At 31.9% G+C, this 14,721-nt stretch overlaps 1 protein-coding gene across 3 annotated transcripts in view; it reads left to right on the top strand.

The window, feature by feature from the left end:
- Positions 1–14,477, top strand: part of LOC138715348 (transport and Golgi organization protein 1-like) — a 134,602-nt gene extending 120,125 nt beyond the window's left edge. For all 3 annotated transcript variants that reach the window (XM_069848171.1, XM_069848170.1, XM_069848169.1), the window contains 2 exons: positions 4,804–5,006; positions 8,071–14,477. In XM_069848171.1, the coding sequence (XP_069704272.1) occupies positions 4,804–4,874 (71 nt within the window). In that variant the 3' untranslated portion in view covers positions 4,875–5,006; positions 8,071–14,477. The remainder of the gene's footprint in view (positions 1–4,803; positions 5,007–8,070) is intronic.
- The last annotated feature ends 244 nt before the right edge of the window (positions 14,478–14,721 follow it).

The following is a 14,721-nucleotide window of genomic DNA, read 5'->3' as shown; positions in this document are numbered from 1 at the left end:
TGATTTTTACCAAATAAGTAAAAAGTATATGGGACACTGCTTGTAGCTTCCCTATTTTTATAATTTTATGTAGAAATTACATATAGAAAAGTTATAGGACGTTGTTGTTATTGTCCAATGCTAGGCTTTGGCAACGAAGCAATTAGCGCTCTTGCTCTCCAATATTTCTCTATGGTGGATCCAACAGGTGGAACTTCACAGATTTGTAGATGTTCTGCAGTCATTTCTTCTTCTTTGTGGCATAGAGGACAATTAGGATTCGTGTGAATTCCTATTTTATGCAAGTGTTTGGCCAAATAATCATGTTCTGTAAGCAGTCTGAATTTTGCTACTGCAGTTTTACGTGGGATTTCTGGACTAATTTCTGTTTTTTTTTTTTTATTAAAATGTTCCATTTTTTATCTTTGGCTTTATTACATAGTGCTTGGTTTTGCTTGATTTTATATTTGTTTTTAATTAGTCTTCATGGATTGAAAAGGTAGGCTTTTATTTGTATTCTGAATTAAATTGGAGCCTTTTTTTGGCAAGAAAATCAGCAGTTTCATTTCCAGCAATTCCGCATTGTGCAGGTATCCATTGCAATTGAATTCTTTTCCATAGTTGTTTAATCATTTTGTGACATTCTTTAATTTGGATTGACATCATTTTATATGAATTTATTGAGTATAATGCTCCTTTAGAATCAGAGAGTATGACAGCATTTTGAAATTTATCTATTCTGTATAATAGGTGTTGAAGTGAAATATGAATAGCCGTTATTTCCGCATCAAAATTTGTTGTATGGTATCCTGCTGGTTACTAAAATGAGAATAACGTACACTTAATTTCTGATCCTGAGTTGTTATCGATAATAGACCCATTTGTGTAGATATGTAACCATTCTTCTGGTGGGTATCTATTGTTCACAGTTTCTAATGCTAGTGCTTTTAGTACAGGTTTGGAAGTTTCAGATTCTGTAACTGGTTCTTCTAAATCTAGCTGAATATTAATTGGTTGGAAGGTTAGAGGGTTTTCTCTGCTTAAAATGTTTTCTTTAGATTTAGGGAGATTGAATTCTGTTTTTATTTCCGTGACTTTGGACAGGAAACTTGTTTGTGTTTTCAACTTGGTTGGTTTTAACAGTCTTTTTTTCCTATTTTGTTGTTGTTAACCGTAGCATTTTTTAATGGTGTGTTAGTGCAGTTATAGGACGTGAAAAAGTAGTATCTTAACATGTTTTCGAAAACTCTGTTTAATTTATGAAGTATGTGCCAATGAGTGTTTTTTAATGGCACATGTTGTCTTTTTATTTTACAGTTTTGCTTTCTTCAGGTCTCAAAACGTACAAAATCATGTTTTTTTTACCACTTATAAAATATTATTTAAAAAAAAAATTGCCTCAAATTTATGATCCCATTGTATAACTTGTATTTAGACCCAGAAGCAAAATTTGGGCTACCTGAATTTTGTTTCTGTGTCTGTACATAACACAGAGAAATGCTTCAGTATATCACTATGAAGAATAAGCAGACTTTGGATTAATTTTTACAAAATACAGTTTATAAATGATAAAATAAGATTTTGTATGGTTTAAGATATGAAGAATCCAAAAATGGAAGAATAAGTACATGATGCCGTTAAATAAAATAAACTCCCTAGCATGCTCTTCATAAATGAAAAACATTTCCAAAATATTCCTTTTTTCATTCCCTATAGCATTTGTATATATGTAGAGTTTTTTTCTCCATAGAATTAAAAATGGGAAAATTATAAGCAGTGTTTCGTACACTTTACTCACCTGGTATATTGGTACTGAACTTACACAAAGTTAGGAGATTAACATCTGTTAATGTTTGGTCCACTGCTTGTTAGTGGGAGTTAATTGTCATTCTGAGGTACCACGTGGAGGAATCAGTTTTCACTCTTTGTATTACAAGTGTGTTGTAAATTCAGATATTAGAATAAGAAGGACGTAATGAGTTTGGGAGATTATGCAGAATGAAGGGTGTGAAATAATTAATCTTTAAAATCTTAAAATTGAAAGTATAGATTTTGTTACAGCACCTTTATTACTTAACTTAATTTTAATTGTGTTTAAATTGTGTTGCATGAAGGGTGGAAGAAATTTTCAAAGATTCGTCAGTTTTGGAGTTCACTGGAAGCTAGTGGAGGTGAATCATAAAAATGAGGTTAAGTTTTTACATCATGTTAAAGATTTGGATATTGACCCAAGTAGTTATAATAGCAAACTATCTTGACATCAGCAAAATGCTAAAATAGGTAACTGCTTAATAGAGAATTTGTAACCAATTTTATCTCCATTGAACTAGATATGTAGTTAGCATGATTAAACAACATATCAATTAGAAATACAGTAAATAAAGACACCATAAAACTGGTAATTTTGAAGTTGTATAATGCAAGTATTTATTAAGTTACTAGCATTAATAGATCTTCAATTTATATTTGATTTCGTGAATTTCCTAGTCATAGTGCAAACACTGTAGTAGGGTAAACTAGGCAGTTATTGACCAGTATACGGTGATTGACCGCTTCCTTTTTTCAAGTATATTGTGAATAAACTACGATCGTGATTTCACTTTTTGCTGCATATACCTCTAGTAACAACCCTTATTTGTGGTTAATTGTCCCTGTTCATCCCACTGAGTTAGTGTCTGTTGTCTGAGAGGACTGAAATCGATTGGAAATGCAACTGAACATAAACAAGTGTAAGTAACTAGAGTAAATGCTAAGAATAATGCACACAATAATTTATTTATTCTGCAAAGAATACATAAATTCTGGTGCTCGTTTTTACACTCATAGTGTGAGAAAAGGTATAAGGTTTCCGTCCACAGAATATTCTTTTGAAAAAGTTTGTATATGACATAAAAATGCCCCGTGGTCAATCACTATAAAGTGAATGTCCGCAAACTACAGTGATTGGTCGTTTATAAATTATTTGTTAGAATAACGACAAATTTGCTCCAATTCTATATATGTTATCAGTTAAATGATAGGGATTTTTACAGGACTGATGCTATATTATAATGCCTAAGGCAGGTAAAGTGCATTATACAGAGGAAGCTTTACGAAACGCTATAGAAGAACCTGTCCACAGTGGAATTGGTTTATATGAAGCTGCCAAGAAGTTTGATGTCCTATAAGCAATCTTAGTATCCAGAAACAAATATCCCGTTGAAGGAAAAGTGTCCTTTGGTCCTCGCCCAGTGCTGGGTGAAGCCATTTGTAATAACATCAGAGAAATGACACACACTTGCTTGAGATAAGGCACAAAAGAGAAAAATGGAAGAAAAGGCAAGAGAAGAAAGGAAGTGAATAAGGCAGCAAGAAGAGTTCTTTTTTTATTTTTTTAACTTGGTTATTTAACGACGCTGTATGAACGTCGATAGAATTGATGATCGCGAGATGAGGCCGAGGATTCGCTATAGATTACCTGACATTACCTTACGGTTGGACAAAACCTCGGAAAAAACCCAACCAGGTAATCAGCCCAAGCGGGAATTGAACCCGCCCCGAACGAAACTCCGAATCGGTAGGGAAACGCCTTAGCCGACAGAGCTACACTGCCGGTGGCGAATAGTTCTTAATGAGAAAGATCAGAACAAGAGAAACGAAACAGACAAAAAAAAAAGTGAAAACTGTGAAAATGTGTTCAATCACTAATAAGTAAGTATTCAATAACTGTGCAGTAGACGGTCAATCACTAATAAGTGTGTGGTCAATAACTGTGCAGTAGACGGTCAATCACTAATAAGTGTGTGGTCAATAACTGTGCAGTAGACGCGTCAATAACTATAAAAGTGGACTTGTTGTGTTTATTTAATTTACCTTTGCATTAAAATTTTATTTTTTCTTTTACTTATTGATTTTGATTTGTTTCTGAATCTTCACTTGACCCAATGCCTTAAAAATTCTCTTAGTAAGTTACCACTGTTTTCCGCTATTTCATTGTTTTATTATTCATTAACTTAAGTGGTCAATCACTATACAGTTTACCCTACCGTACGTACAAAACTCTTTTCTTGTGTATAATATATATAAAATGCTTAGTATGAACTGTAGAATTCCTTATTTTCTGTAGTATTTTAATAAATTTTCATGAATTCTAAGCAGTAGATATTTCCAATGTCTTGTTTAATTTTATATTTACTTCTTTCAAAGTCCACCAAATATGAAGCTTTTTTTTATTGAATATATGTTGAAAGTTAAAAACATCGTACTGAGATGTTACTGTTGACTCCCATTATTTATTGTAATTTCAAGGTTTTTGCCAAGTAATTTGCAATATAAGTCAGTAACTAGATTTGCCAAACATATACGTTGTAATGTATAGCTATGGTAAAATGGGCATAAGACATAAATTGCAAGTTTTCAGTAAAGCAAAAGCAAAGTTTGAATTGAAGACCATTGCCAGTATGATGGGCTGGTACTCTGATGCTCTACATCATTATGGAACAGAATAGACATGTTCTTTATACCATCTGACGAAGTACATTTTTGTAATCAAATGGAGGTCATAACTGAGAACCATTAATTTTTTACTTAAGCCCTTTTTATTGCACACCTTAGATATGTGGTGTGTGTGTGTGTGTGCGTGCGTGTATTTATATATTATATTAGCTCTATTTTATTTTTCGTATACTATTTGTTAACACATTTTGTGAATTCACAATGAAAACATAACAAAAAATAAGTATAATATTTCTTTGGTTATAAATGTTGAAAATCAACTTCTAAAAACTGTTAAAAAATTACTGTAAATATGTTGTTATTAATGAATATATTAATTTTGTTGTACAGGATCAGCCTTGAGTTCTGGTCATTCGTCAGAATCATTGGAAAAGTCAAGTCGACATAGTGGAAGAGTATAGCAACAGTATCTTGTAGTTTTCATGAAGTAATACAGTGTCAGTCGGTGCAAGCTTCCATTAACACAAAATTCAAACAATGAACTCTTAGAAAGGCATGAAGAAGAATAAGGTGTATACTTTAAGCAGCCACAGGTAACTTGAATGGTTATATTATCCAAATGAAGAATGAGACTTACACATATACGTAAGCAGTCACAGATAATTTGGATTCTTGAGAAGATAGAATTTAAAAATGTTGTTATCCAAATCAGAATTTTCAGTGGAAGCTTGTGTTTTACATCAGTTTAAAGATTTTAATTTACCGTTTTTGAATGAGTCAAGAATAACATAATTCTGTTTGAATTACATGATGTAACAGATTGATGGTAATTTGTTTTCATATGAACGATACTTAATCACTCATATAAAGTTTGTGTGACTGCAACCTGTGTATATTTTTGTGTGGCTTTACTTTGTTTATAGTGTTATTTTTCTTTTTATTTCTATTATTGTATTTGTATTTCTGGTGGTGTGGAAGAAATGATGGCCTTAACTACTACCAGAATAAATAAATAAATAATAATTATAATAATAATAATAATAACAATAATAATAATGCTGATATTTCCCTTTAATAATAATGCTGATATTTCCCTTATACTACACAAAACTTTTTTCCTTATGTTTAGTGAGTGAATGTCTTCCAGTAGTACTATTTAATGCGCTGTGACATCATAAAAATGCATATAGAGTGTTAGTTGGGAGGCCAGAGGGGAAAAAGGTCTTTGGGGAGGCCGGGACGTAGATGGGAAGATAATATTAAAATGGATTTGAGGGAAGTGGGATATGATGGTAGAGACTGGATTAATCTTGCTCAGGATAGGGACCAATGGTGGGCTTATGTGAGGGCGGCAATGAACCTTCGGGTTCCTTAAAAGCCAATAAGTAAGTAAGTGACCAAAAGGTTGAGGTAGCCATAATTTGATTCGTTGCTTCGTCTTGTTTGAAATTATTATTCAGTTTTGAAATTAATTTAGTCCTTATATCTTGTTTAGATTCAATTTAGAAGTAGACCTAGATCTATATGTTTTAGAGATTATAGACCGTTATGACAGATTTTGCAAATGAAAAATATTGAATGCTATAAAAATTCTGCATAACTTTATTTTAGAAATTGTATTTCCTAACTCTGACTGAGAATCATTGAACATTTTCCACAACTTAGTTATATTTGAATTATATCGAAATTTCAAACTAACTTCTACTTATATTTGAATTAACAGTTGCCCTGAGTGATGCAGTTGGTATAGCACTGGCCTTCTGTGCCCGAGGTTGCGGGTTCGATCCTGGCCCAGTATGCTTAAATGCGACAAGTTCATGTCACTAGATTTGGTGGCATGTAAAAGAACTCCTGCGGGACAAAATTCCAGCACACCGGCGATGCTGATATAACTTCAGCAGTTATGAGCATCATTAAATGAACAATTTTTTTTTAATTAACATCGAAATAAATTCGTTTTGACTTTCTTCTAAAATAGTAGTAGTTTTTTTTTTTTGTCCTCTCACACCTCATGCTTTTTATGAAGTCTCAAATCTCTTCTTTTGTGTAAAATTTGAAAATTTGTAATCCCCAACTTTTCTTTCTACAGTGTGCTCTCCGGGTTTTAAATTTAGAGCAGTGTTTCTTGTCATTGTTTTTGAAAAACTTCTTGCATACATCCAATCTTGCCATTTTTTTGACAGTCATATGTAACTGACTATAGTTGGTGGGGCATCCTTTAATTGACTTGGAACAACAAGTTTTGATTGTGAAATCATTGCAATAAATGAATGTCTCAGGAATCTTCTATGCCACATCAATAAATTTAGGAATGCAGTTATATTGTCAGACTCCAAAGCAGCTATTCTATCAATCGTCTCTAAACACACACCTTCATCTCAAACAGCAGAAATAACTAAAATGCTCTCTCAATTATTATCACTCAATAAAAGAATTGTATTCCAATGGATACCATCCCATTGTGGAATCCTGGGAAACGAGAATGCGGATGTTTTAGCAAAGAAGGGCAGCACTGCTACTTACAGACCTGTTACTAAATCTACGTATTACTCTGTGAAGAGATTTATTAAATCTACATACTTAGACTTCAACAAACAAAATTTGATAACTCAATCCCAAGGGAAAAAATGGAACTCTCTGCATCAAAATCCACAGTTAATTCCCGATTTACCACGCAAATCGTCTGTAGCTGCATTTAGATTGGCAACAGGCCATGATTGTTTGGCCAAACACCTGCATAGATTTGGAATATATCAGTCCCCTAACTGCCCATTGTGCAACTCAAACCGAGAAGTGGATTCGGAACACCTCAAAATCTGTGCTTCAGTGGCTAGTCATGCTAATATCTTTGAAAAATATTGGAGTGCAAGAGGTCAAATGACTTTATTGTCAAATGCCTGGCATTAGAAAACAACAACAGTTCTAGGTGTTTGTAGATTAAATCTGTCTTAATCACGGTCACTTTGCTTCTTACAAAAAAAAAAAAAACAATAATTTGATTTGATTTGCATTAAAACATAGTGTGTTGTGTAATAATGAATGAAACATATTATGCTTTTAACTATCCGTATTTAGCAGGCTTTGTTATCTCATGCTGGGTGTACTACTGTTTTTCCTTGATCTCTTGTTTGCCTCACAACACTCATAAAGATAGTCATCTATGTCACTCATTTTCTCTTATTAATAAATTATTCGAACATCATAGCTTAAAATTGCATAATTATCACACAAGCTAAAGGGCTTACCTGCAAGACTTGATGGGAAGGATGTTTGCTATAGCAATTAATGCTCTGATTATAAGATTCTGATGATCTTTTCTGGTTGTAAAACATGGTAACCGATATAACTCGTTTTGAAGAAAATCCTCATTTTGTGTGGCAAATAACATGGCAAGAAGATCTTTTTGTTTCGTTTCTTTCTGATTGTTATGTACAGATGAGAAACTTCAGAAAATATCAATCAATTTTAAAACAACTCTTTTCTTTTAACAACACCTTCTCAGTTGCAATCATTCATATTCTAAGGATGTTTGTTTTAATGTCTAAAATTATTATTATTATTATTATTATTATTATTATTATTATTATTATTATTATTATTATTGACGAATAAACCGTTTATCCTGCTGGAAGTAAGTTCATTCTTTTCTTTTTTCAGGGCATGTGATTGGACAGTGCTACATGGGGAAAAGACAGTGTAGTCAGATTTTTTATGTAATGAACTCATAACTCTGTTAGAATACCATTCAATGAGACTTTTTGTTTTTCGAATGAATAAAAATGAAGCAAGAACATCTAATCTCTTATGAATGCAAGATTATTACTTAAAAGTGTGATGACCAGTATCATGACAACCACTGCCATAAGAGAATAGATTTAAAGATTCAAAGAATAAATTCATTTTAGAATGCTTTTTGTTGTAGCAATACACTTTGTATTCAGATTAAATATAACATGACTGTTCATAAAATACTACTCCCTTCATGGTTATGGATATTTGCAGGACCAACAAAATGAGGTATTTCATCTCACAAGTTAAAATTCAAACCTAAATATAGTTCCGAATTTATTTTTATATATTTACCTAGTAATACATGAGATCCATTACTGTTCATTAAGATTGTTATATGAATTTTCAAAGTTGTACCACTTTTGACAGCTTTCTGCAGAATGTATACCATTGAAATCCTGCGAAATAATTCTTAAATATTCCTCAATTCATCTTTGAGTATACTTCAGTAATTCTGATCATTTGAAATGCATACATTTTCTTAGTGAATATAAAAGCTTACAAAGAAAAAATGCCTGTTTAAAATTTTATATGAAATATCATTCTCTTCTTTTTGCTGTCCTTTTTATGATTTATTTGTATATGAGGTGTGATCATTAAATTTCGATCTGTGTCTGCTATGGGTGAAGGGATCACGTGATTGATATGCGTACACAGCAGTGATGCTAGATGACCTTGAAGAGACGCGAGGCAAAGTTTCAAGTGTTATCTTAATTGAGACCTGTATTACACAAGGTTTTGTTAGCACGTGCATCCGCGCATTTGCGAAATCATGATGGACTCAAAACTCGAACAGAGAACCAACATCAAATTCTTCAGGAAATTGGCAATTGAAATCCATGGAATGTTGAAGCAAGCCTACGGGAATGAAGCAGTGAGTCAGGTGAGATGTCTTGAGTGGCATTTGCATTGCAGAAATGCCAGAACATTGCTGGAAGACGACAAGACACCAGGTCGACCACAGATGTGCAACACTAATGAAAATGTCGAAAAAATTCGACAAACTGTGCATTATGATTGATGCATCGCAATCAGAGAAATTGCTGACATTGTCAACATGTCATTTGAAGAGGTTCAAATGATCCTCACGTCCATTTTGAACATGAACGACCACAACTCTGGATAGAGAACAAATGGATGCTCCATGATCACAATGCACCAGCTCATACAGCTCTCGCAACACATCACTTTTGCATCCATAACAAGATGGTTGTTGTTCCTCACCCCGTATTTACCAGATTTGGCTCCCTGCTACTTTTTTTGTTTCCGACAATGAAATTGAAGCTAAATGGTCGCTGTTTTGTCACGGTGGAGGAGATCCAATACAAATTGCAGAAGGTTCTTGACAGGCTTCAAGAATGTGACTTCCAGGAGGCATTCCAAAAATGGCAGACACGTTGGGATCAGTATATAGCTGCCAAAAGGGACTACTTTGAAGAAGATGGCAACCAAATTTAAATCAGGTAATTTTGTTTCCATTTATGGGACAGGTCTCAGAATTTAATGATCACACCTCGTATTACTTCTTAATTCTTCAATGGGAAAATAATGTAATGTGTAAACTGAAGAGATGTATTTTTTTATGAAGCATTAAATTATAATATGACTTTTATCATCAGTATTTTCTGCAGATATTGTTTCAATTGATTAATATAATGATTTTTTTTTTTAGTTAAAACCAACTGTGTAATCTTGCTTTTCCTTCTGTGCGTCTGTTTTATTTGTACTATAAAGGCAGTAACTTTTAGAACAAAGAATGGTTTTTATGACATGTTTTAAAATGTTTATATTTAACTACATATTTATGGAATTACATGTAGAATTCCTGTTACGAATTTAAAAAATGTTAGCTATCTAAGTTACTTTTGCATAACATTATGTATGTAATATTTTTTCCAGATAGTGCTTATATTCAAAATGACTGCTAACATTAAGTTTTGTATGACCGAAAATTATGTGTACTTGTTGTACTACTTTATATAAAAGTTGTTCCTATGCATCATTGTTGAGAACTTGATTTTTAGCAGCAGAGGAAATATGATTTAAAAAAATAATATTTTGTTCAAGTGTTAAAAAATGTTAAAGTATTGTTAGGCAGATTTTTAATTCAAATGAAACAAAATGGCGGGCTCATACATTTTAAACTTCATTAAGACAGTACAAGTGTTACGCATTTTGACTTAACAGATTCTTGTATAATTGCAACAATTATAACTTTGTAAAAGAAATTACCTTATAACTTATATGAAAGTGAAAGTTAAAAATATTGTAGGTATGTAACACCTGACAGTTTAAATAGATTACATTTATCAAATTAAAGCACAGGAAATAATAAAATTAAGGACAGTCTTACTTAATAAGGCATTCTGTTAGTAATCTATGAGAGTAATCTATGAAGTTTATTTGGTGGTGTAAATTACGTTTTCCATATATTTTCGTAATCCTTTTTTCCGAGTGACTATTTTTCCAATGGGCTGTAATCCTACTTTCAATTTTCCGAAAATCATTCTTCTGAACCTCATTACTTCCAAATACAGAACTGTTAATAATAATGTTTGGCAGTTAATTACGTCTCCTTTTCCTTTGAATTGATTTCTTTACTTTTTTCTATTCTGACAAAAACTTTTGTGTTTATGACATTGAAAAGAAACTCGTTATAGTACATTATGCAACATTTGTGATTGAAGAAGTTTCTGATGGCCTTGAACTAAACTCTTAATATTTTGTTTTATTTGCTCTACTTCTGTCTCCTCTCTATTCAGAGGATAGTCACCCTTAAGCATTCGAATAAGTCACTCATTGCCGATAGTGATGGCTCTTGCAGAACATTCCTTTATTCAAAATTGCTTGTATGTCCAATACATTTTTCTCTGCCGTTCAGATCATTAGGAATAAATGTTTCAGAAGAAGGGATTCGGGAAAAAATACAGTTAGGAAAAACAGACTTTAGGAATAATGATTTTGAGAAAATGGATTCTGAAAAATGATCGGGAATAGTAAATTATACAGTTGTACAGAATTATATCCTTAATTATCAAAGGACCAATGTATTTTAGAGAGGCTGCTTAGACTGCTTGTGTGACCTAGTATGATACGAAAATATTTCAAGTCTTCATGGAAATACATTGAGAAATTATACATTTGTTATGAGAAGTTGTTTTATTTACATACCAAAAATAGATAATGTGCTTCGTATTGTTTGGAGAATATTTCATAACAAGATTAATTCTCGTCTTTTAAATATAAGACCAGAAATTTCTCCTTTCCCAGAATATGAAATTTCTACAGTTCCTCTTTCAGTATTAAATATTATATACTGTATTCTACTATTTAATGTAAGTAGCATACTTTTGACTGTTGCTTTAGTGTTGTGATTGGTATTTCTTGTTAAAATTCTTTTATTATAAATTTCAATTTACTATATATTATTAGTTTCTCGGCCCTTCAGGTGAACTAGTGAATAGTATCTTGATAAAAACCATATACTTTGGAACTTGGTGATGGAGAAAATAGCCATAGGACTTTCATTTTCTCCTATTTGTCTTGCTGACGTTACTTCACCATTTGTCTAGTATCATTTTTTTATCTCATCAATTCTAATAGCATCTGAAGTTCAAAAACATTATAAAATGAAGTTGCATGCAGTGCGTCATGTTACAGTGTTATTTCAAACTTTCTTAATACATTGTTTTCTTAGATCTCTTTTTCGGTCCTTAATTTTTTCTTTGTTTCTTTTTAAGTGATCTTCTCTTGAGTGATTAATTTATATTGTATATTCGAACATCCTGTCCTATGATAGAAAAATCATAATTTTTTAATCTTAAATGTAGAATCTTATGTGTACCAGTGAAATAGTGAATGAAATTATATTTTTCCTAGCAAACTTGGCATTAGTTTTTATAATATCATATTTAAGTTCTTATTCATACATTTATATGAAAACTCTTATCATTTATTATATTTCAGCTTTCTTTATAAATAGTTTCAAGTTCCTGGAATTCATTTATACTTCAGTGTCTTTTTATGGATTCAGATGTAATTATGAGTGCTTGGTATCATCGTCATTGACCCAAACATTACTCTAGAAGTTGTCCTCGGTGGTTTAGTGGTTACCTTGCTGACTGTTGAATGCAAGGCTCATGGGCTCTCAAAACTAGCCAAGGAAGGAGGATTGTAAAAGGGTACAATAAAATACTTAGCATGACTTCCTGCAGGAAGGAAGTAAAGCTGTAAGTCCCATGTCAGAGGTTTGGGGCACTTAAGGAAAGTTTGCTGTAGGCAAAATTTGTTATCTGTTTCTTGCCCATGTTGAATTTCGACACTGAATAACCTCTGCAGTTGAAAGTGTCATTAAATAAAATGCTACTATTACTCTAGAAGTAATATGCTGAAACTGTATCTCAATTTGCTGTCTTAGATATTATCAGGAGAGCATCCACTATTTGGATATGGATTTACATTGCACCAAGGATGCAGATAATAATTAATAGAAAATTCTGGAATTATGCAAAGAAAACGAGGAAACTTCCCGAAAAATCTACCAACATTATCTCTCTAAAATGCCATTGGATTGAACATAATTTGAACTTATTTATTCAGCATGAAGTACTAATGTTCTAGAGCTGTTCGGTTTATTATGTGCGACCTTATTGAATGAAAATCATCTTGTAACTAAATATTGTGTCTATGAGCTTATTATTCTTACTTTTTTGTGTTGCTTAAAATATTCATTAGGCACGTTAGTAAATAAAATTGACCGACATAGCTTCAGGATTACATTTAATTTAGTTAGTTATATCCGAACCTAAGGAATTATTTTCTTAGTTTGAAGTACATTTTGCTTAAATTTATTATTTAAGAAGTGGGAAGAGGAAAATAGATAGGCTTAGTTTATAGAATTATAATTTCATAGTTTTTTTCCTGTTTACAAACAAGTAACATAATGGGATTATATTTTTAAGCTGTTTATTCAGGGAACTTGCAGCTTTGAAACAGTTTAGACTAAATGTTTGTGTAGATGTCACGAACAGTAAAATTACGAAATTGAAACAAATATGCAATATATAATCTGATAAATAGAACATTTTTACTTTAATAGATACAGTAATGTAAAATTATATTTAAATATCTTTAGATTCTGAAGACAATACAACTTTTCATTTCAGTGCATGATAAACTTTGCCACAATTTTTCAGAAATCCATTGAGTTCCATTTGATCGTATCTAGTCAAGTATTGTTTCAGTTCAGTCTTAAAGTTTTTTTTAATGTGAGGAATGGCTCTAACATAGTTGTTCATAAGTTTTCTGAATGTGCCTTTTCTTCTTAATTTATAGATTGTATATATGTCCCTGTATTTTGATCTTTGAATTCTGAACTTTAATATACGCTGAAGATATTGTTGGTGAAATATAAAATAAGTTATGTGCTTGTGTATATATCTACTACAGTGATTTGAGACTTGTCAAGCAGTGATTCTCTTCAAATTTTAAGTGGCTGGAAGATGGAAGTTCATAAATCAGTATTGAAGAATATGCAAAATGTAATTGGTTGTTTGATGCCATAAATCAAGACAAACAAAGCTGGTTGTTTGACAAGAAAAATTGTAGCATCCCATTGACAATATCAAGAAATGAGTCATTGACAATTTCAAGAAACGAGTTCTAAAATATAGTTCATAGTATTGGGTACAGGATATGTTAATTTAGCGATTATTTCTCAGAATGTTTTATACAGGTCGCTTGGACTTGCATATGCACATACAAGGTATTACAATGTTTAAAAGGCTGATGTTGTTTCTTAGAGTAAATTTAAAATGTCTAATGCCAATGCTTTATCAGATTCTTGATTGAATGTGAAATAGCATTATTGAATACGCAGCTGTGACTAATTTGTGAAGCTATGTTGTACAGATATCACTAAACAGTTCAGCCTTCTTTTCTCCTGTAACTATCAACTTGTCTTGCTGTAGCTAAAGAGTATAGTGCATTTCCTACCAGGATCAGTAACCTGTGATGTTAGAAGTTAAGAAAAAAAGTCTTATGTACAGTAGTCGTTATATGTAATATAAATGCAAACAAGGGCGTGATTATATTAACATTACAGTACTTCTGACATGTTTTTGAAAATAAACTGAAATCTTTTTTAGTGTGCTTTGTGTGCGTATGTTTGTGTGATTGATTTTCAAATGTATCTGAAAACAAGAGTTGTGACATGGGTTTGTACAGATAATTTTAATATATAAATAATTACATCTCCTTTGTCTTCAACAGTTTAATCTGGTGTTCAGATTTTTTTGTGATTATTTTCTGTTAGTGCATAGGGTAAGGTTGGCAGAATTGGATCAAAAGTGAAAAAAATCTTGCATATAAATTGGTTTTATTATAATATACCCACAAACATTACTCTTTTATTTACACACATCATTATTTAATTTTTTAAATAATGTTCAAAGTTTTTAAAATCAGCATAAAAGTTGTACTGCACAACCCAATTTGCCCTCCTCATATTGCACGAATTAA

The sequence above is a fragment of the Periplaneta americana genome, chromosome 15 (genome assembly GCF_040183065.1).
Source record: "Periplaneta americana isolate PAMFEO1 chromosome 15, P.americana_PAMFEO1_priV1, whole genome shotgun sequence".
NCBI lineage: Eukaryota > Metazoa > Arthropoda > Insecta > Blattodea > Blattidae > Periplaneta > Periplaneta americana.
This window is presented reverse-complemented; position numbering and strand designations above follow the sequence as displayed.